The sequence below is a fragment of the Vigna unguiculata genome, chromosome 10 (genome assembly GCF_037176805.1).
Source record: "Vigna unguiculata cultivar grain cowpea cultivar isolate G323 ecotype 2 chromosome 10, ASM3717680v1, whole genome shotgun sequence".
Taxonomy (NCBI): domain Eukaryota; kingdom Viridiplantae; phylum Streptophyta; class Magnoliopsida; order Fabales; family Fabaceae; genus Vigna; species Vigna unguiculata.
In genome coordinates, this window is record NC_140801.1 from 53465925 (window position 1) to 53490547 (window position 24623).

General features: G+C 29.3%; 2 protein-coding genes, 1 long non-coding RNA gene and 1 pseudogene across 4 annotated transcripts; 1 reads left to right on the forward strand and 3 right to left on the reverse strand.

Annotated features, from left to right (window-relative positions):
* Positions 1-3920: 3920 nt before the first annotated feature.
* On the forward strand, positions 3921-6151 carry LOC114166279 (cinnamoyl-CoA reductase 2-like). The gene is made up of 5 exons (XM_028050994.2): positions 3921-4158; positions 4338-4492; positions 4600-4785; positions 4897-5249; positions 5781-6151. Exons 1-5 carry the CDS (start codon positions 4026-4028, stop codon positions 5950-5952), a joined length of 999 nt encoding a protein of 332 aa, XP_027906795.1. The 5' UTR covers positions 3921-4025; the 3' UTR covers positions 5953-6151.
* Positions 6152-7112: 961 nt separating this feature from the next.
* On the reverse strand, positions 7113-12148 carry LOC114167603 (metal transporter Nramp1-like). Of its 2 annotated transcripts, none has more exons than XM_028052708.2 (13): positions 11714-12148; positions 10748-10826; positions 10613-10653; positions 10375-10453; positions 10176-10280; positions 9931-10040; positions 9534-9715; positions 9358-9427; positions 8775-8948; positions 8562-8666; positions 8335-8466; positions 7774-7869; positions 7113-7664 (listed from the first exon to the last, which is right to left on the reverse strand). In XM_028052708.2, the coding sequence occupies exons 1-13, from the start codon at positions 11831-11833 to the stop codon at positions 7323-7325; spliced, it is 1635 nt and encodes a 544-aa protein (XP_027908509.1). In that variant the 5' UTR covers positions 11834-12148; the 3' UTR covers positions 7113-7322. The 2 variants fall into 2 exon arrangements, with proteins under 2 accessions (XP_027908509.1, XP_027908510.1); XM_028052709.2 differs by lacking the exon at positions 11714-12148 and adding an exon at positions 10990-11234.
* A 5141-nt stretch (positions 12149-17289) lies between these two features.
* LOC146883426 (uncharacterized) lies at positions 17290-17803 on the reverse strand. The gene is made up of 2 exons (XR_014985441.1): positions 17709-17803; positions 17290-17573 (listed from the first exon to the last, which is right to left on the reverse strand). It is a non-coding gene; the product is annotated as an uncharacterized LOC146883426 (long non-coding RNA).
* A 3549-nt stretch (positions 17804-21352) lies between these two features.
* On the reverse strand, positions 21353-23308 carry LOC114167214 (CBL-interacting serine/threonine-protein kinase 5 pseudogene; annotated as a pseudogene).
* Positions 23309-24623: the final 1315 nt, after the last annotated feature.

Consider the following 24623-nt stretch of genomic DNA (forward strand, 5'->3'; position numbering starts at 1 on the left):
TACATTTTTTCATACACTTGGTGCTCAATATTAGATTGCTTTTTTTTTTTTTTAATTTCAAACTAGATAATAATAATTTACAATATATTAGTATAATTAAATCTTATTTTTCAAATTAATTTTATAAAAATAAAATAGATGTTGAAAGTCTTATATCAACTAGAGATAAAATAATTTAAAATATATAAATAAGTGCAAACCTTATCTTACAAACTGATTTTGTAGAATTTAATTAACTTAATATATATATATATATATATATATATATATATATATATATATATATATAATTTCATAAAAATAAAATGTAGGTTTAACTAAATTTCAAGTATCTTATAGTTAGTTATTTTTAATCGAGTTTCTTTATTAAATTTTCCTTTTTTTCTCATATATTGAGTATTTAAAATTTTATATTTTTTAATTAAATTCTTAATGTTTAAAATTTATTTCAGTAAAGTAAGTAGTTGTTATTTTGTTTCACCATCTTACTCGTTTATCTTCATATATTAAAAAAATTAAGAAATATGAAGTTTTATAAAATAATGTTACATTTAATGTAACACGATAAATGATTTTTATTGATTTGTTATCGAAAACATAAATGAGATTTTCAGACTCAAGATTAATTCCATGTTATCATCTATATTGATAAGTTAAATTTTATCGTCATCATCATTGATGTAAGTATATTTATTATCTAACACATTTTTAATTAAAATAATAAAATAATTTATTATCTTACACCGATCATAATATTATTTTATATTAACTATAAAATCTTATATTTACGTAAAGACAGGTAAGCAAAATAATAATCACATTATTTATTCAATAAAAAAATCAAATAACTCAAACTCAATTGGAAAATATAAAAATTTTCTCTACTCTAAAATTTAATTAAAAATATTTAAAATTACAAGAGACTTAATTCAAGTTTGAATTTATTATTTCATGCAGGGTTTTATTTTTTTGGGAAAAAGATTTGAAATACAAGTATGCAAGAGGAATTCACGATAAAAATGAACGTACGGAACAAATATAACACTATCAAATTATACAAGGTATTATTAGTAATCCAAGTTGAAACATTATGAATTGTTTTATTTACTATTTAATGCGTACACAAAAAGAAATTTTTTATTTTTAATAATAATAATAATAATAATAATAATAGAACTATGTTTATTTATAACAAGAAGTATAAACTAAATAAATTATAAGATAAAAATGAATTAAAATAAATTAGGTAATTAAGAATTTGGTAGAAACTACTAGATATGTGCCCGAACTTCTATTAATTGATAGCTATAATTAACCAACACTCGGTGACCAAAATTTTGCCAACCCACACCAATATTCTTTCTATATAAAAACTTTATTCATTTCGTAAATATATAATTCACGTATTATTCTTTGAATGAAACAAAACGTAAACAAGAATACACCATATAAATATTTCGGGATAAATGATTAAAGGATAATTTATTTCTATGAAGAGTTTGAAATATTCTGTGACACGTTGTCTGGTGGAGAATTTTGAAAGAAGTTTTAATTTTAAAAGTGGATGAGAATAGTTTAATTTTTTTTTTATAATTAGATCATTTTAAATTTTATTAAAAAATTAGATTTTGAAATGTTTGACTTTACTTATGGTATCTTCGTCAATATATTCAGCTGAATTCAAAGTGTTATAAAAGTTGACATGTTTTTTAGATGTATCTTTCAAGTTAAATTCAATCATATTTATTTTTCAATCATTGTTAATGCTACTTTTTATTTTGATATAGTTAAAAAATTAACATTAATATAATTTTGTTACGGATGTCAAATATATTTTCTGTATTAATATCAATAAATATTAATTTTATTTTATAATGGTCGGGATGAATTGAAAAATGTTTTTATTCACATTGCAATTTAGGCGTGATAGAAATAATAAGCAAAAAATGATAATGCATAAAGTTTTAAAATATGAAAAAACTTATTCAAAGTCAGAATAACAAATAATAGAATCAAAATGTGAAAACCCTATTCAAAGTCAGAAGAACAATTATTAGATCCAAACTGCGAAAACCCTATTCAAAGTCAGAAGAACATTTAATAGAATCAAACTAGTATAAAAAATTTATTTTAATTACAAAAAGTTTCTTCATTTCCAAGATGATAAAACATTATATTAAATTTTAAATTCGGTTGGAAACTTGAAATCAAAAGTAAGTATAAAGCACATTAAGAATGTTATTAAAAAAATATGAAATAAAAAATTTAGTGAACACCAACGGTTATAAACTAAGTGTTTTTCAGATGGTTTTTGAGTTATTCTTCCTAAAAAAAACGATATAATTAAATGTTTAACAACAGTGGTTAAAGATATAATAAGTATGATTAAAAGTATATTATGCTATTTTAGAGTCTCAGTTAATTTTGTTTATAATATATAAAATATTATAAGCATATTAGTTTCACACACACAAAAATAAAAATAAAAATAAACATGTAACTGAAGATCACACTTATGCATGCAGCAGATTAAAACGTGATTACGAGGTTAATAAATGATTTTACGTTAAATTAATATCAGGCGCGTTTTCCGTCAACTTAAGTTTGACTTCAAAGCACGTTTACAACTTTAAGTTCGCATGTGCGTTATATATAAATATTTTCAAAATATATAAAAAATTGTACAAAACTATTAACCACGTGCATTATTAGAAACATACGGTCAATTGTAATATTTTTTTCATGAAAGAAAAATAACTTTTGTTTTTATTATCAGCGACAGAATACAGAGAAAAATAAATTACTATTGCCTCCATGTGAATTTACATCAGTTATTAATTTACTAATTATACGTCTCCTTATTTATTTATTTTATTTTAATTTTAAACTTTAGCTCTTAAATTAGTCACGTGATTTTCAGTCCTTTACATGTCCAAAATCCGAAAGCTTCTCATGTTCGATCGGTATTATTAATTAATTTCTCTTTCTGAATCATCATCTGCTAACAACATAATCATAAAACTCCAATTTAGTAATTATTTGAAACCATGACATTTAACAAATATAACTATTTTTTTTGTGATAGCTTCTGGAGAAAGAGAGAACAGGGACCCCAATTTCCTTCCCTTTTTAGCAATATTTTGTTTGATATCATCGTCACTGATTCCATAAATGATGAAAAATGCAAACTTTTGAGTCTTATGAATCTCACTAGATTTCGTATAAATAAATAAATAAATATATATATATATATATATATTCTACAAAGATTAGGTGTATATAGATGCAGCTGCTTTTACTAATTAAATGGTGTAATATCTTTGTGAGATATTAATATGAGTTGCATTTGTCGTGAATTCAATTTCTTTAGTTTCTGCTTTCAACGCAAGCAACTTATTTATAGCAATAGTATATTTTAATTCATAAAATTGAGCAACTTGAAAAACATGAAGAAATAATTCTAAATATTAAAATTACGACTCCCATAAAATGTGAATACAGAAGGGTCAACATAGGAAAACGAGTATGAAATTTTATGCAGTTTATCGGTAAAATGTAGTTTTGACTTCGAAAAAAGAGAAAGTAAACGTGAAACTTATTTTGCTTTCAACTGCTAAACTTTTGACAATTTTATATCATCTTCAAAGTAATTTTCAAATATTAAAAATAAAAATAAATAAAAATAAAAAATCACTTAAAAAATAACACATAAATTTATAAAATGTCAAAATTTAATAGGCAAAAAATTATTTTCTCTATTTTTATCATAAATCGGACTAATTTATTATAATTTAACAACAAAAAAAACTATTATATTGAAATTTTCTGACAGGATTTTCTTTACTCTGTAGTAAATGATGTGATACGAGATTGGTGGAAAAGGGTGCATGCAGGTTTATAAAAGGCATCTTCGGACATGTTGCTTTTCGTATTCCATAACCAGAAGAAGCTTCATAGTGTTATTATTATTCCTTTCGTTTTCATTCACCCATTCATTCCTTTTCTCTCAATCAATCACCGCCGAGATGCCAACTGACACGTCATCACTCTCCGGCGAAACCGTCTGCGTGACCGGCGCCGGCGGCTACATAGCTTCGTGGCTTGTGAAGGTTCTGTTAGAGAAAGGGTACACTGTGAGAGGAACAGTTCGAAACCCAGGTACGTACTATATATATATTGCATTGCATGCTAATCAAATCAATTAATTGATTAATTTGATTTATCTTTTTTTGTTTGTTTGTTTGTTTAAAGTTAACGTTGTATTGATTAGCAGAAGTTTATGTTTTGTTATGTTATGTTCGAGTTGGATTTGTATTAATGAATGATTATTATATCAGAGGATCCGAAGAATGCGCATTTGAAGAAGTTGGAAGGAGCGAAGGAGAGACTCACTCTGCATAAAGTTGATCTCTTTGATATTGACTCCATTAAAGCCGCTTTTCACGGCTGCGACGGCGTCTTCCACACCGCTTCTCCGGTCACCGACAACCCCGTTAGTTTTCTCTTTTTCCACAAATTTACAGATTCTCTTGCTAAATTGTAAAGGGTCTATTTTCAAATGAAGAACTAAAGGTTTTGTACTGAATTGGCGATGCACAGGAAGAGATGGTGGAGCCAGCAGTGAATGGAACGAAGAATGTGATAACAGTAGCTGCAGAAGCAAAAGTGCGGCGCGTGGTGTTCACTTCGTCGATTGGTACGGTGTATATGAACCCTAACACGAGTAGGGATGTGGTGGTTGATGAATCATTCTGGAGTGATTTGGAATACTGCAAGAATACTAAGGTCAATTCAATGACTTAAACATGCTATTAATTACGTGTTACGTGTCCTTTTAGGTGTATCTAATGTTTGAAATGTGTGTTTTGACAATGGAATGGTTTATTTGATCTACAGAATTGGTACTGCTATGGGAAAACGGTGGCTGAACAATCAGCATGGGATATAGCTAAAGAGAGAGGGGTGGATTTGGTTGTGGTGAACCCAGTTGTGGTTATTGGTCCATTGCTTCAACCTACCATTAATGCTAGCACAATTCACATCCTAAAGTACCTTACTGGCTCTGCTAAGACCTATGTAAATGCTACACAGTCTTATGTACATGTCAGGGATGTGGCACTAGCCCATGTTCTTGTTTATGAGACTCCTTCAGCTTTTGGTCGATACATATGTGCCGAAAGTTCACTGCATCGTGGTGACCTCGTTGAAATTTTGGCCAAGTTTTTCCCAGAGTACCCAATTCCCACCAAGTAAGACTTTGTTCTCTTGATTAAAATATTTTATTTGTGCACAGAATTTGAAATAGATGAATTGGTCATAGCTCTGTTAATTTGGAGTACCAGTTTCCAACAATGATATATTTTTCTGGTGAGGTAGAATACAAGAATGTAGATACTATAAATGTAAAACTTTGTGGGGTCAAATCAGAAAGGTATTGAGCTGTAGTGTAGGTATACCAACTTTGACTTCTTTATGACCTTTACTTATACCACCAAATTCTATAATTTCACAGCAAAGAAAAACACTTTAACCACCAAGAATAGGTTGCTTTCACATTTTACTTGGAAGAACAACACATAATATATGTATCATATGATTGGAATTGAAAAACCTGAAACCTCAACCATTTATAATTGTTAAATCATTACATGTAAGATTGAAGAAGTTAGATATATGCTTGTTATTAACTTGTGTAAAAGCTGTTTTCCATCAAAGAATAGTACTATTGATTTGATTTTTGGTAAGAGATTGGGACTTAACATAACATTTCATTTGTGCAGATGTTCAGATGAAAAGAACCCGAGAGTAAAACCTTATTTGTTTTCAAGCCAAAAGCTGAAAGATTTGGGAATGGAATTCACCCCAGTGAAGCAGAGTCTATATGACACTGTTAAAAATCTGCAAGACAATGGCCACCTTCCTGTGCTCCCAAAGCAAGAAAACTCTTATTGAAGTTAAATCCTAACTAGCTAGGTTGCAATACATTAACAAGTTTAAAGTAGTTATTATTAAATGAGTCTGTGTTGAGTTAATTATATAAGATCCTGAGAAGTACGTGTGTTATGAGTTTGTAAGACACACTTCATGCTAATTGCTGCCTTGTAAAAGTAAAATTTGATAATATTAATGGATTTTCCACCTTTTGTAATCATGTTTCTTTGCTTCACGTTATTTTCATATTCAGAAGTTCAAGCAACTTCATGCAATTTGATATTTGTCGACAGACAAAGACGTTGACATTGAATGAGTTTGACTTCACTCTGTATTTGGTTGCACTGAAAATGAAAGAAATGAAAATAATAATAACTCAGTGACACCTCTGGCTTAAGGCTAAGGTCAGTTTCTCCAAAATGTTGAAATAAACATATACCAACTTCGTTACTCAAAGTCTATATTCTCCACAAGTTTCTCATCTTTTTCACATCACAGTTTCCTGCAAATCTCAGACTTGTAATGATAAGATTGGTTACTGCCTATCCCTGTATATGTGGGAAAATGGTAGTTGGAGGAAGGTTCTTATTTATGGTAGGACAAGAAGTTCAACAATGGAACATGAAAAGTGGATGATTCTTAAACATATGTGAGTGACTTAACCCAGTTCATTACCTGCTACATAGTTTGATTTACCAATGCAGGAAAAGAAGAAAAATTTTCTTGGTCGAGTTGTCGTTGAATCTTGTGAACCATGCATAGGATTCTTTGTTATATTTCAAAACATTAAAATTCTTTGTCTTATTAATAATTAAATTATTTTAATTGGTTATTAAAATAATTTTTAGTGGTTTTGAAAATTGATTTTGATTAATGAAACGATACTATATATATTACATGATTATGATGTTGGTTAATTTATGAGTGACATAATTGATGGTTGAATTTAGGAGAGACGCTAATCGTGATAAGACAAACAAACAGGATGTGAAAATAACTTTGTCATTTTATGTCTTAAAAGTATATTAATATTATCCCCGAAATCATGGATTTGTTTTTTAAATTTTGAACTAATATAAATGATAAATTACATTTTTCAAAGGTACTTTTCAAATTTTATTATATTTTCAAAGGTACTGATATTTCAAGAAAAAACATTTAATGAATAAACTAAAAGCTGATTATTCAAAGAAGAGACTATTATCTTCTATGGAGTTATGTTAGCCACACATAACACATAGTTGCATTGTTTCAATATTACTTGGTACTTAATTTGTAGCAAGCAATGTTCTCTTTTACATATACTAAATTTCTAAAAATTAACAAAAATTTGGGTCTTATTTTCTATTCCTGATAGAACCTTTTTTAGGACTTCATCTAGCTAATTTACCTTAATCAAATTCAGCAGGAGTCCTTTTTTGAGGCAATTGCATGCTTACTATGTCTTCTCTTGGGAGACTATACATTGATACATCACCTTCTGCATTAGCCATTTGCTGATCTTCCAATGTACTAAGTGTCAAAACATGTGTAGTCTTTTTATTTTTGCGAAACACTAAATATGCAATGCCTCCAATGTATAGTGCCACACCAGAAAATCCTAATATCCCCAGAAATACCTTAGCCACAATTCTTAAGTGAGCATGAAGAAGCAACTTCACAAAGCTAGTCATTAAATAGTATATGTTTATGCCCATGATGAGGGAACCAATGATCCAAGTAACAGCTGAAATCTGCAATTGAAGTATATATACAAAATCATTTATCAGACATGATGCAGAACAACAATTTTTTTTTCTATTTTTAACAACTTTCAGATTTTCTTATCATGAAAAAGGTTACCGTGATTGAGTTGACATGTTCTCCCATCTTGATTTTGCTGCTGGTGAACTTGAGGAGTGGGATCAGAGCAAAAGGAAGTTCAAATGATAAGATCATCTGATCAGCAGACATAGAGGGACTTCAGCACAAACTATAGCATATCCCAAAAGATAGTCTCACAAGATCAATGTTATTATTATGCACAAGAATTATCCATACACAATCTGACAGAAATTACGGAATGATTTCATGCACACAAAATGATTTAATACCAATCAAAGTCATGAGTTAAAAACCTATTTTACCAAGATTTGTTGTTTAATCGGCCTATTGTGTAATCTTATTGGAAGATTTATTGTTTGTTGGACCTATCGGCTATTGCACCACTCACTAATATCTAGTCTTATGTTCAAATTGTATATGTTTTGACATGAAGGGAGGTGTAAAACGATTTCATAATATATAATTTGATGCAAACCTCATCTTAAAATTAGTTTTCTGAGATTAAGTTAGGTCTAAAGTTCACTTCTGAGCAATATTTTGAAAAAGCAGAGAGAGAAACTAATAGCAAGGGAATCATACCGATGCAATTATGATGAGTTCTCCAGCTCCAGCAGAGCCACCTATGAGTGCAACAATCAAACTAGGAACAATGGCTAAGCAACGGGTTAGCAGATTCCGAATCCATGATTTCAGTCGCAAATCAAGAAATCCCTGAAATGAGATACAAATTAAGGTGAAATGAAAAGTAGAAGTAGGTACTCCTTTTAATGCCAAAAGAACAGAAAAAGAAAAAAAAAACATCATGCCTGCATGACGTATTGGCCTGCATATGTTCCTGTTATGGTAGAACTTTGACCTGAGGCAAGTAAAGCAACTGCAAATAGTTTTGAACTCCATTTGCCCAAGACATTCTGAGTGTGGACCACATAAAAATATCATCAATGATTTTATCAGCACACTTTCCAACAAAAATGATATATGAAGCTCAAGAACTAAGTACAGATAGTCGTTTTACTTACTCTTAATAAAAAAGAGGCTTTATTTAAATCCAAATCCTGACAACTTTTCTGATCTTCAGCGCTTAAGTTTGAAGAATGGCAAACTGCACCACTTACAGAAATAACAGAAATATTTATGAGGAAGGCCACCGTAAGAGCAAAGGCACTTTCTATCATGTAAAATCTGCAAGCCTCCTGTCAAAGATAAGAGAATGGTGATTGACATCACAAACAACTTCACTACGCGCTTCACCAGAAAAACACAATACTAATGAAACATAAACTCAATTCACATAAGGAATTGATACCATTTCCAACTCAAAAATCTTAAGACGTTAAATTTATAGATTTTCATCTGTAATAGTCAACTATCTCACCTCTACCTAATGTGGACTTAGACTCAGACTTGGATTCCTAACATAAATTAATAAAAATTCTACCTTCAAAAGGCACGTGCCATTGTAAAGATTAATGTTGCTTTATTCAGCAAACTTATCTTAAAAACAACGTTAATAAGAGTAAAAAGGGTCCAACATCCTTTTAATTATAACTGGAAATGAATGGATTCTTATGAATATATGTATACAAGAGATAAAATGTTTACTTTGATTCCACGAACTGATCGGGGTATTTTCCTGGAAAGCACCAGAGCTGAGTGGAGGAAGAGATTGTGTCTGAAGCAAATGCATTGTAAACAAAGAAACATAGCACTAGTTTAGATCAAATTACTGAGAGACAGAAGAAAGAAATGGCTGCAGAAGGAAGACAAGAGGAACCCACGGCATAACCATTGCTCCAAGGAGTGAAATTGCTAGACCAGTGGCACCACTCCCCTTAAGTTTTGGAACAAATAGACCCGTCACAACTTCTTTGGCCACAGGCTTTGCATATCCAAGTTCAGCCATAAAGCAACCAGCAATTGTAAATACTAGAAATGCAATGAAGAATTCAAGTTTCCTAACCTGTTAAGCACCCAAGAAAAAGTTACTCAGATTGTTTTCTAGTAAACATTTGCTTATGGAACATGCAATGTCAATCATTAGTTTCTTCAACATACAATAATTTATCTGTGACGTATATCAACTACCCGAACAGTTTGATATGGTGCAGAGAAATTATTATATCAAACCATTATAAGATATCATACAATGGTTTGATAAAGAATACAGAAAACTACCCCATATTGTTGTAATGCTAAGAGGACCAATGTACTGAGTCCTGTCAGAAGAACACCAATCCAAACAGGTATGTTGAAGAGCATGTTCAATGCAAAGGCTGTCCCAATTACTGCATAGAAAGCCAAAAAGAACTTAAGACAATTTTTTTATGTTTACTCGATATAAAACTTAGACTCATTTGTATTCCTTAAATAAAATTTGCAACAGTTCAAAAATGTAAATTCTCCTCTGTAGTATACTATACCTTCGGGAATGTCACAAGCCACTATTGCAACTTCAGCAATCACCCAAAGAATGAAGTTGGGAAGTCGAGAATATTCAGCTCTACAATGCTCAGCTAGATGCATTCCTGAAAATAGAATTTTTAAAAGTATTGATAACAAAGAAGGAAATTTAAAATTCAGTTTATTCAGTAAAAAACAAAACACTACTAAATCAAGTACCAGTGACAACCCCAAGATTAGCAGCCATTGTTTGAATTAGAAGAGCAGCACATGACGCCACCAATATGATCCATAGTAACTGAAAGCATTAATGTGACAAAAATGTAATGTGAAGACTGGAGCATAGGTGTATAACAACCTATTAATTATTCCATAAAACCTAATTGCATTCAATCACAAAATTTAAATCTGCAAAAATCAAAGCTGAAACAACTGCATGAAACAATACCATACACACCTCATATTTATATTGTGCTCCTGATTGAAGATCCGTTTCAACTGCAAGCCATTGTAAAAATATAGTTAGCAAATCTTGTCAGGAATTATACATTTCCTTTTATTTCAGAAGAGAGAAATGAAGAAATGATCTTACAGTTTCCGGGGTCGATGTATGCAATGGAAACAAGAAATCCAGGCCCCACGTATGCAAATAAGTTTTTCCAGCTTGTTCTCTGCAAAATACAGAAAACCATATACAAATATGTGAGTTACTGAAAACCATATGCAAATATATAATACAACAAACTAAGAAAAACTTTAATATTCTTTTCAGTTCATAAAATGGCAAATGAAAAATGATTTTCTTTTTGCAAATGTCACGAGTCAAATAATTACTTGGAAGTTTATGAGCAGTGTGTTTGGAAACACTCCTTGTCAGAATAAGACATAGAAGCTACAAGCAGCTTCTGAAATGAATATCAGACTAAAATTATTCATACAAAAACGATAGGAATCATAATGTGATCACTAATATATACACATTTTAGATCAATCCCAATATCAGACATAGTTCGGTTTTCTTTATATTGTCCGAAACCATGAACATTTGTGAGTTTAGATTATACTAAAACTCCTCTTCAAATTACTGTTAAACATGTCTATTCTAAGGTCATGTACTAATGGTTAGTTAGTCCTACACGACACAAGAACACAACAGAGAATTAGTGTGCTTCTATGTTGGAAAAATGAAAACTTTTTATAATTTTTTTTGAGGAAATGGAGAAAAAATAATAATCAATTATCCTAGTGGAACATAAACAAAGACGGGTTCCTCTTAAATACCAAGTCAAATCAAAACCTACTTCGCCCCCTTTATGTCATTCCATTTTTCAGCATATTCCCAGCACACGTTATCAGTGTAAGCAAATCAATAGGGCTAAAAAAAAGTTAAGACAAACTTTAGCATTAACATAAAGCAGAGAATAAAGCATCCAATCCAAAATAACAAATGTTAATCTCAAACACAAAGTGATATTCGCACAATTTTTCAAATCCATAAAGCAACCAAGAACATTATGCAGAGTTGACCAGTAAGAATAGAAGGGCCATTGAAACTAACATCGGGTACAACAATTTGATCAGAGTCTGGATTCTCAATCAACGGCGCATTGGACAAGCTTCTGTTGCCGGTGCTGGCAATGAATTGAGGGTGCCCAGAAGATGAACCTGTGACACTCATATTTTCTTCTGCACCCAAAACTCCAAAGAGGAAGAAAAGTCTTCAACATGTATAACCAGTAGAACACATGCTTATAGATACTTTTGGTGACCAAAAAGAAGTTTATGGAATGAAACGTAGTATGGAATATGATTGATGGACGTGGAAACAAACGAAGGATATGGAAAATAGAAGAAAGTTGCGAAGTGAGAGAGGTATATGTATGCGTAAAACAACAAACGGTGACAGAAAAGGAAGTGTTGCTGTTTTTTGTTTGAAACCAGAAAATGGTTCCTTATTATGCACGACGAAAACTCTTATATGCAGAACAAGCTACTTCTGAAATAGCTACCTGCTCCCGCTTATATTAGGTGGGAATTTGTTTTTTATCTCACTTTTTCTTATTTTAAAATTAAAAAATAAAATAATAAATGTAAAATGTGTGTGAAAATCTTTTGAATACCAAATTAATAATATTTTATTAGAAATTAACATTTTATATTCTAACCATTTAATACATTCATATTTAAAAAAAAATTAACATGCATTGTGTAATCTTATAAAATTTGTCAAATATAGTAGTTAAATAAAATCTAATAACATTTTTCCTATCATTAATTTCCCGTGTGATGGAAAATCAATTTTTCATATGGAAAAACATGTAATTGAATAAGAGAATCGTCACAGATTAGATCATCGAAAAAAATCTTACTAACTTGGTAATAAAAAAGATAACAATGCCCCGTATATTAATTATTTTCACATTAAAATACTTTAATTAAACTTGATTAGAGATAAATTTGCATGTGCTAATGACAATGATATTTTAAAATATATATAAATTTAAGGGAAAATATTATTATCAATTAAATTTGTTTTTGATAAATTAGCTGATCGAGAATATAAAAGTGACCTAATTTATGATACACTTTACAATGTTATATACTATCTTTCAGAAAGAAAAAAAAAACACTTATTATTATTACCAATAAAAAAAAGTCAATACATTTGGTAGATAATTAAGTCATTGAGTATTTTGTATTTTCCTGAATTGTTGTCTTTCCTATGGAAAAACAAAAAACTCTATAGAAATAAGATCTTTGGTAAGGGTGATGTTATTTTGACATTTAAAAAATAATTACACTCACTTAATATTTACTTTTTTTTTCTTTAAAAAATCATTGTCAAATGATTCTTATCATATAAAAATTCATTTCCTTTCTATAATTGCTTGTGTGAAAAGAGACATTAACCTATTATTAGCTTAAAAATATTGCTTTTTGTGATTATAATGTTTTTACATTTATATTATTAAAATCTGGATTAAATATGTTTTTGGTTCCTTACTTTTCAGTGAATTTTAAAATTTGTTATTTCAAGATCATGGATCAATTTAGTTCTTCATCTTTCAAAAAATTTGGATTTAGACGCATCTCATGATTGTATTTGAGTTGTTTATACTGTTTAACACATTTTTACTTTAATGTTAAGTCAAATACTATTGTGAAAAGTGTTTAAAATGTCAAATAAACTTGACAAAATTTGATTAAAATGACTAAATTTACGTATTTCAAGAGATGAATGACTAAATTAGTTCAAAGTTTCGAAATATACTAATTTTAAAATTCAGTTAAAGAAAAAAACATATTTAAGACTTAAAATTTGAATGAATTAAATAATGAAATGGTCTTAGTGACCCTTCTTCAAGTGTGAGAAATATATAATTAAAAGCACCTAATAATATCCTTTCTATGTGCTGCTATTCTTTATTACAGTCGCTATCTCCTCTTTTTATTTTATTTCTAAGGTCCATAACTTGTTATTTTCTTTCTATTTTTATTCATGAAGTCAACGTAAACTTGTGATAGCCTCCTAGCATTAAATATTTTTATTTATTTTTTCATAAATATTAAATTATCAATTAAACTATTCAATCGTACAATATTATGGGGATGCAGGAATTTTAAATTTTAAAATAATTTCAACATTCATCATCATGCAATTTGTTAGTGAAAATTTTCTTGTATTTTAAATAATTTGTAAAACTTATAGACAATAAGTGCACCCTGTCATTTTTCTAAAACTATATATATTAAATTTCATTTTTTTACTCTTTATTAAAGTTATATGTTGATCTCATTGTCAAGTGATAGACTCAAATATTAACGTGTGCATATTTTATATTGTATGATAGTAATATTTATTATTTTTAAATGATTTTTTTCCGCTTATTTAGGGTTTTGGATATATCACATACAAAATATTCTTACATATCTGTTTTAGTGATAAGGACACACTCACACATAGTGATCTTCTCAACTTTATTTTAATGGCATGAGTATGCTCACATGATATATATATATATATATATATATATATATATATATATATATATATATATATATATATATATATATATATATATATATATATTAATTCTTCATAATGGTAAATCATCAGTTAATTTGACAATATGTTACATATTAAAATTAAAACAAATAAATATTATTGATTAATTTTCAAATTTTATAAAACTTGTGATCTTTATTTACTTCATTGAAACTTTCAATATGGTCACCATATTCATAGCTTTTAATAATATTTATAAAAATATATTAAATGTGTAACTTTAAAAACGAACATGCCTATTTAATTATTTAATTAATGATGAGTGGACTAAGCTAATAGGACAACATTAATTACTTTACATCAAATTGGCTTAGGTGAACTACCCCGATGCGCGTGCTTTAAGAGAAAGTTCCTAAATAGAGTTATTTAAGAGTTATGTTATCGATTACACTTAAATGATCCAAACTAAAATATAATATTTTTTTTTATTTTAAATTAGTTAATCTGAAATATAGTATCTATTTTTTAAATTTTTAAATAAAATAATTCAAAAGTTGATAAGATTATTTAATTTAAAGTTGTCCAACAAAATTTGACAAAAGAATATTTTTGACATTTTCCACCGGCAAAGTTCGAGAAAGAAACAGGGGTGCAGAAAGGAAAAATAAAAAACATATACTGTGGACCAAAAGAAATTTTAGCAAGCACACATCCAAAACAATATTAAAATTATGGATTAAATATGTTTTTAATTTTTTAATTTTTAGTAAATTTTAAAATTAGTCTATTTCAAAATTTTAAATTAAATTAGTATTCATCTTTCAAAATACGTGAATTTAGTCATTTTAAATAAATTTTATTAAGTTTATTTAGTATTTCAAACATGTTTCATAATAAGATTTGATTTAATATTAAAGTAAAAATATGTCAAATAATATAAACAACATAAATGCAATCTTGAAACGTGTTTAAAATATCAAATAAATCTAACAAAATTTGATTAAAAAAACTAAATTCACGTATTTCGAAAAAATGAATGACTAAATTGGTTGAAAAATTTGGAATTAACTAATTTCAAATTTTAATAAAAATTAAAAGAAAAAAACTATTTAACCCTAACATTATTACAGGTTCTTTCTAACGTGCACCAGCACCAATTGATATAAATTATAATAATTACCAAATATTGTTATTTATAGTTGAAAATCATCTAAAAAACTTTCATAATAACGTATTTATTTTTATATTCTTGTTCTAATATAATAAAATCTAAACAAATTTGGATGACACGTGAGATTGTTTTCTACTTGGTATAACAATTTGTAATCGAGTAAAGAAATAAAATGATTAAACAATCTTTTATTTTTTTCTAATGGTGTTTAGAAATAGGTTTGAGTCCAAATTTGACATTACATCTGAATATAAAAGCATTGATAAATTAAGAAAATGACAATGAAGTTAAAATTGAGAAGTTAAGAATGATAGAGAAACATATAAATAAAATGTTGAAGCTTCTTCTTATGTCTATGTGTGGCAATCTATGCTTCTTCCACCATCTTCAGTCACCATCTTCAACCTCACACCTATGTCCATTCAACAATTTTTGAGGAAAAATTTCAGAAAAAAAAAATATTAATGACTTTTTACACATGATGATTCTAGGTGTTTCTGCTTTATCCCTAAATTTTCACATGAGACAGAATTAAATAACTTGTCCTATTTCCACCACAGCTTATGTGATAAATAATTTATCAATAAAAGCTATGACGCAATGACTTTTTTAGTAGTAAATTTATTATTAGGGTTTATGATTTAGTGAATTTTTTTACATCATTATTAGGATTTTAAAAAAATACAAATAATTGTACTTTAAATAGACATGACATATTTAAAATAATGATGTGAAAATTCTTAAAATACACGGTGAAAAATATTTAGAAATAACACCATAAGAAATAACACGGTGAAAAATATATATATATATCAAAGTATAAAAATGAAATAGTAAAATAAATACTATAAACACTAATAAATTACATATTATAAGAAATCTAAATAATAATAAATTTCGATATGGCATTGGTATGTCTCTTTAAGCGGTTGATTCATATGATTTTTTTTATAAATATATTTTTTCATATAACCATATGTTTTGTGGTAAATGATTGGAACACATTGTTATATAAGAAAGTCGTTAATTATAAGTATATGAGAAAAAAATTGTAAAAACGAGTAAAAGACAAACTTAAAAAGTATTTGAAAGGGTTAAAGTAGAAATAATTTTTAAAAAAAAAAAAAAATAAGCTAGTAATTAGTTTATTTTAAAAATAAATTCTTATACTATCACAAAGATAAACTCTATTTAGCTAAATTATGTGTTTCATTTGCTTTGTCACACGCATGCAAGGACCAAACATTTGTTGATTTTGACATGAAGTGAAATTTGCTGAACATGGAGACACGAGGCAAGGATCAGGACAACACTCTATCATGTCATAATCTTCTCAAAAACTCCCAAGAAAAAGAGAAAAAAAAAAACTTTTTCACTTAAAACTTATTACATTCATATAATATATAACTTATTGGCGTGTGGGACTGTGATACCAATAACTTCAATCATTGTGATACTATAATATATATGTGTGCTTATGTCTTATATTGCAGATGAAATCAATCATGTGTTTGATATGTCTTCAAAGGATTCGAATTACAAAAACATTTTATTTACTTTCATTTTGGTAACATACGTTTAATTTTTTATAATTAGTTCGATTAGTTTTTATTTCATATTTCAACTATTGTAGAACTTATTTACAACTATTATGAGAAAATACCTACGTTTCTTTGATGACAAAATATTTATAATTCTCATGAATTACAAATAAATTTGAATTTGTTATTTAAAATGTAAAAAATGAAGAAAAAAAAACTATTACCGAAGTTGTATCTTTTTATGAAAAAAAAAAAAATGTATGTTTAACACATCATTATGCTTTTTGAGAAGCACAAAACAAAGGTTAACAACAGTGCTATATAATGTATGATAAATTCACCATATATATAAACCCGTTTTGCAGTACAATTATTTTCTATTTTATTCTTTCTCCTCTGCTCTCAGGCAAATCTGATAAGCAAATAAATTTTATTAAATACTTAAATCAAAAAATTTAAAATCCATATATCCAAAAAATTCAAAATCAAAATCTAATTGTAGGGAGTGAATTATTCTAATTTTAGTTAGACTTGAAATATTGTTTCACAACTCTAATCAGGCGCTCCCCTAGCCACTCTCCGGCGTTCATCTCAGTCCGCTCCCCGGCGTGCATCTCTAACCGCTCCCCGGCGTTCATCTCAGCCTGCTGCCTCGCATGTAATCGTCGCAGTATTGTAATTGATTACAGACTACAGGTTTCTGAGATTAACGTAATCGATTACATAAATATTATAATCAATTACAGAATACAGAATGAACTCAAATATTTATAGATTAAATGTAATCGATTATAAAGCGTAATTTAAAAAAAAAAAAAAGTGATTTGTCCGGTACCAAAAAAAACCTGGTTTTGAGATTTCATCCCACCTTCAAGCATTGCATTTACTAATTCGGTACCCAATATTCAGAATAACAAAGTATTATATCACAATATTTTGAAGATACTAGATAATAAATTTTTATATCGTAATATATTAGAAATAATAGATAATAAAATATTATATCATAATATTTTGAAGATGTAATAAGATACGATAATAAAATTATTGAATCATAAAATATTAACTATAAATATTTTGATATATTTTATGAGAATATAATAAAATATGGTAATAAAGTATGATATAATAAGATATTATTTATAAATATCTTAAAGATTTTTATAATATTCTAGATGTATGTATATTAAAAAATACTCATAAAGAACTTTAAAGTTTAAATCGGTCAGAGAATAAAAAATATGAAATATATATGAAATATTAAATATTGATTGAGTACTCCTATAATTATGATAAGTAAAATAGAGTATCAAGATATTACATAATCAATTATTATATATAATATTTTGAAGATACGATATAATATGTGGTAATCAATAATTATATAATAAGACATTAACTCTAAATATTTAGAAATATTTTGTCATATATCAGTATATAATAAAATTTGATAATAAATTATTACATCCTAGTATATTACTTGTAAATATTTTAGAAATATGTTATAATATCTTAAGAGTATCTGATATTAGAAAACTCATCAAAAAATTCTAATGATAGATAAATTATTTAGAATTTTGTAAAACTGTAATATATATATATATATATATATATATATATATATATATATATATATATATATATATATATATATATATATATATATATATATATATATATATGGAGTAGTTGCGATAAATAATTACTTCTTAAACCCTAAAAATATAAAACTTAAAAATAAATTATGATTTTTTGTATGATAATATAAATTAATTAAAATAATTGATATAAAAAAGAATTTGGAATATAGAACAATATATTATTTGTGTTTATCATTAATAGCAGCTCATCATAGTCATGTTTGTCATGTTTTTGCGTACCCAATTTTCTTTGAATATTGTTATTTTGAAAAGATTGTCAATCAGTAACTACAATTTTTGAACATGGAATGAAATACTTTTTATCTGTGTATTCATGAGACAGGTACGTGAACACCAGTATAAGTAAAGGAGGTAGTTTTGTTTAATTCAAGGGACAAATTTCAATATAAAAGGATTTACATCTGAAAAAAATATATAAAATTTATATATAAATTTAAGTTTCACATTAAATAAAAATAAAAGATATACACTACCATATAAGAAAAAAGAAACAAGGTTCAAAACTTCATTAAAATTTTAGATTAAAAATTCTATTAATTATTTATATATAAATTAAGTCACCCGCATATGACATCGCGTATCAAATATCAATACAGGAAGAGAAATATATAAAAATTGAATTATATAAAAAATATCGTGTCAAATATACTAACAAGTGAGTTATATGAAGAATGTGATATTTTTTAAAATTATATAGGAAAATGATTTTATGTCAAAATTTTATTTAACAATTTTTGACAAATAACTATTCCAATCTAACAACAGTCATAACTTCTGTGAAGTTAATCTTCATATAAGTTGGACATATCACTTACAGAAAAAAAAAAAAAAATATATATATATATATATATATATATATATATTTATGTATTTATATTGTTGATAATATAGTTGAGGCAGGGATAAGTTATGTATGTAGGTGAGTGGTTGTGTTGTGGAAAAATGAAAAACATATTATTATGTTATTGTGTCTGTATTTAGGCAAGTTGGCAAGTTGAGTTGAGAATGATATGGTGTTGAGTTCTTCAACAGAAGGAAAAATGAAGTATTATTATGAGCCACGTCTTCAACAGAAGAAAGTGAGTATGATCCGAGTCAGCTTGATGCTACGTTGAAATGATGGTACAACACTCTTCCTAACGTTTTTATGTCTTCACCCTTCCTTCTCCACACTTTTCCTCAAAGGGACAACTTCTCAATATGTACCCTTCTTCACTCTCCAACACACCTTTCATTTTTATTAACAAAAAACAAACATCTTCGATTCAATGTCCTTTTTCAGGTCTTCTCTTGTCACCACACAACATGGATAAAATGTATCGTAGGGCCAAATTTTATTTACCCGTTGTTCCGATTCCGATCCAAGTTCGTCCGACAATCATCATTAAGAACAACGATTATGTTTCCAAGGTATTGTTTACTTTGGAGCATTTGAAGTCTGTCATGGTTTTGTTCTTAAAAGGCGCCTTAGAGGGTGAAAAAAGATAGGAGTATTTAAACTTCACTTGATCTCGACTCCTAAGCCATGTGAGACTTATTGGGTGTAGCGAAACAAGCCCCCCAGTCAAGGGCAAGGAAAGTTGAAGGAAAGTTGTTGGTCTCCACGGTAGACACCAATGTTCCAATTTCGATCCAAGTTCGTCCGACAATAGGTTGAACGAATTTGAGTCGGAATTAGAACGCCCATTATACAAGACACAACTACAAAAGGAAAATTTTATATTATTATAATAGTAACGACGAATCATACTAATTTCCCAATTCAGAAAACAAAAATGGTTATATTTCTTTTTATGATGATTTGAATTTTTAGAAAAATTTTAATCATTGATTCAAGTGCGCGAATTGGTTTACTTAAAACAATTCACCACATAGTATTTATAAAACTAATAGTAAAAATGTAAGGTAGATGATATTTGAAGAAAGAAAAGAATAATGTGTTCCGCAATTTTTAGGGTTCCACGTCAGCGCCGAAGCAATGACTGTTTTTTTGTGCTTGTTCGGTAGCAAGTAGCGGCGCCGCGATACCAAAATTCAACGAGGACAATTTCTTTATTTATGAATATTATTTTTGTTACTATAAATGATTTCATCAAAGTCACCCGTCATAGTCTATTCTTGCACAATAAATACAAATATATCACCTTCTTCAAGTAAGATAGAATCAACAAAATAAGTTAAGGGAGAAATAAATAAAAAAAGTTAACTGTAAATTACTCTTATATTCTAACCAAATAAGAATACGATATCATAGTATATTGTCCAGAATGACCGATCTCAATATATTCATCAGGATTTCGACTTAATAAATATTTATCATAAAACAACGAGAGATAAATTCAAAAATGAAAAAGAGACTTATTGTTCGAATTTGACCATTATTCCTAGACAGAAACATATAGATTTTAAATTATTGAAGAATTTGATTGAATATCTAGACATATTTTTTGTAAAAAAATATTTGAAACATTTGTAAACCCTTTCAAATTAAAGTAACAAATAGAAAGTCGAGCACTGAGCTTTCTCCAATCACAGTCCTTGTAATTCTCTCTTTCAAAATTACCCGACAAAACTAAATTCAAACTCTTCAATTGGTCATCAATCACACAATAATCACACAATAATGGATTATAATGAAAGAAAAATACAGTGACTACTAAATTTTATCAATTTTATCTTATAAGATAAAGTGACATAACTGATTTAAAAAAAAAATTATCAAAATTTAGTAATAAAAATATTTTTCATTATAAAAATATCACCACTTTTTCATAAGTTATAAAATTAAAATTGGTCCATCCAACAACAACCAAATCACTTCTCAAAGTGAAAAACCATGCCTTTACTTTTCCATAATTTGCGAGATTAATGTTGCAATTTAGCTACTATTTGTAGTTCAATCACCATCACAAACTCCAAATATATGTACATAGTTTGGAACCAAATTCAGCATCAAATAAAACAAAAACAGATGAAATTGGTAAAAACTAATCCTCAGAAGAGATATTGCTATCTATCTATCTCCCTGCCAGCTCCATACAACGTCTTTCAGAGATGGTCTCATTTGTTCCTCACACAATTTAATATACTCCAGAGTGTCGCCGGCGGACTTAGAAAACTCCACCACCGCCACCTCCGGCGCCACCTCAAAAACCTCCACCGTCATCCCCAACCTCCCCTTCCTCCCCTCTTCCGCCCCCTGCATCCTCACCACGAACTCCTTCTTCCCCGTCACTTTAAAATTCAGCTTCTTCGCCGCAGCCTCCACCTTCGCCATCACCGCCGAAGCCGAAAATTTACAGATAAACATCGACGGCGACCGCTTCCTCGTCTCGAACAAACTCCTGAGGTCAAACCCGTGCGACAACGACGAGATTATCTCAAACGCGTTGTAAAACGGCCTACTGGGTTTCCTCATTGAAACCTCGTCCTCCTCGTTGTTGTTGTTGTTGTCCACATCGTCGAAATAATGAATGTTGTCTTCTACGGATTCCTTGATCGAAAACGCAATGGGTCTCATGAACCCGAATTGAAACCAGGGGTCTTTCATTATCTCGGGAATGGAATACCTCTTGGCAGGATCAGCAACGAGGAGATTCGAAATCAGATTTTTGGCCGGCGGCGAAACCCATTCCGGTAACTCATACTGTGCTCTGAACGCTTTCCGGTAGATTCTCATAACGTTCTCACCTTGGAAGGGTAAATAGCCGCAGAGCAAGGCGTAGAGAATTACGCCACAGGACCAAATATCAGCCTTTGAACCGTCGTAACCCTTTTTCTTCAGAACCTCCGGCGCCACGTAGGCAGGGGTCCCGCACGGGGTCACGAGCATGCCGTCGGCGCGGCGCTGCTCCGGCAGCGCCGAGAGGCCAAAGTCGGAGACTTTGAGGTCCTCGTTCTGGTCCAGGAGGAGATTCTCCGGCTTGAGGTCGCGGTGGGTGACGCCGCGGCTGTGGCAGTAGTCGACGGCGCTGATGAGTTGTTGGAAGTACTTCCTGGCGAGGTCTTCGGAGAGTTTTCCTTTGTTGACCTTGGTGAAGAGTTCGCCGCCCCTGACGTATTCCATGACGAGGAAGATTTTTCCCTTGGTGGCCATGACTTCCTTGAGCTGAACGATGTGGGGATGCCGCACCAGTTTCATGACCGAGACCTCGCGCTTGATCTGCTTCACCAATCGCTCTTTCTTGAGCTTCTCTTTCTTGATGACCTTGACGGCGACGTTGTCGTTGGTGAGGAGGTTTCTGCCGTGGTAGACCTTGGCGAAGTTCCCCTGCCCCAGGACCCGACCCATTTCGTATTTGTTGAAGATTATGTTTCTGGGGTTAGGTTGGTCGGGTTGGTTGTTCGGTTCCATGGTGGGAAAAGTTGGGAAATGTGTTGATGAGAGTGTAACTAATTTGGCCAGGAGAGGATGGACATTCTGAATTGGTGGAGATGGGAAGAACCCAGATGAGAAAGATTGATGCTTTTGAGGAATATGGTGTCCGAGGGACATACCATGTTCCGAAGAAAGCGTTCAGAGGGGTTGAAAATCTTCATGGTGCATGTATGAACAAAGATGAAGAAGAAGAATAACCAGTGGAGTGGTAGATGAAACGTGAAGCAGAATAAAGGGAATGAGTGTGTAGAAATAGAATAATGAAATTTGGAGGATTAGGGTGAGATGAAGAAGACGGTGTGAGATGTTGAACAGAGGAATGAGAAAGAGAAGAAGAAGAAGAAGAAGAAAAGAAAAATAGGGTTGGGAATGGGAGAGAAGAGGAAATATCCTGAAAACCTAAATATGGAGAAATCTAACGGTAACGGTAGAAATAGGTGGAGCTGACGTGGGGATCTAACCCTTTTCTTCTACTCTTTTAATTATATTTTTACTTTCGAAAATATATTTTAACAAACAAACAAACTACTTATTCAAGTAAAAGAATACTATTTTATTATTTTATTTTAATTAAAAAATAAAAAAATTAATCTATTTTTATTTTAATCACGCAGTTTAAGATTTCAATCAATCACACAGTTTAAGATTTGATTTTTAAAAATCTCATCTGTTTAAAAAATTCATCTGTTTCATTTCAATCACACAGTTTAAGATTTGATTTTTAAAAACTTAATTTTAACCTTACAAAAACCGTATAAATATATAGTATAATATGTTATCTAGTAATTTTTAGCCTATATATACTATTTGGGTAAAAGAATCCATTATTTTATTGCCTCCCAAAATAAACATTTAAACATGAATATAATTTAGTAATTATTTTATTGCATCTAAAACTCGCGGTACCCACTACTACTTTATTTTGTTCAAGAACTTTTACGATTAAGAGTTTTATTAGGATAATATTTCTTATTTTATTAAAAAAATTATAGAAATTCAATTATTATATGTTTTTATTCTATAAAGTGCGTTCTAGAGTCTTGATTAAAAAGCAATCATAAATAATTCCTAAATAATTTTAGTCTCGAGGGGGAAAATTGCTCTTAATGAAATAAATTAAGAGAAATTTTAATATTTGTTTTCCTTATCTCGAATATAGCTTTTCAATTTCCATCCACCTAAATAATCATACTCTTGTCTTTATTTCATATTTTTTAAAATTCTTGTTCACCTAAACCATAGGTTGGTATTTGTATTTATTCCTTTTCCTTTATTTTATTCCCTCTTTTTTCCTTACAAAAAGAGTATTGTGTTGGTCGTGTGCGTGGGATTAGAATAATAATGGTGATATAGTGAAGTTGATAGTAATGAAGTAATGAAGAGTAATTATTATTTATTTTTTAAAGAGAAAAATATTATTAATTTGTTCTTTGAATAATGCTCCCATGGGTGATAAAAAAGTGTAACTTATTAATCATTTGGTGTTACTTTGTCGTTACTTTTTTTTGTGAAAAATAGCTTCATGGAATAAAAACAATGTTAATCTCGCAGTTAATCAAATAATTATTTAATTAATTAATTAAACATTAAATAACGGAATGAAAGTGGGGAAAGATTAGAGAAGAGTGGGACCCATCTTGCTGACGTGTGTTTGAGTCGATTACAGCTAATGACATTGGATAAAGCTAAAGCCCATGAATGTCACTTCAAT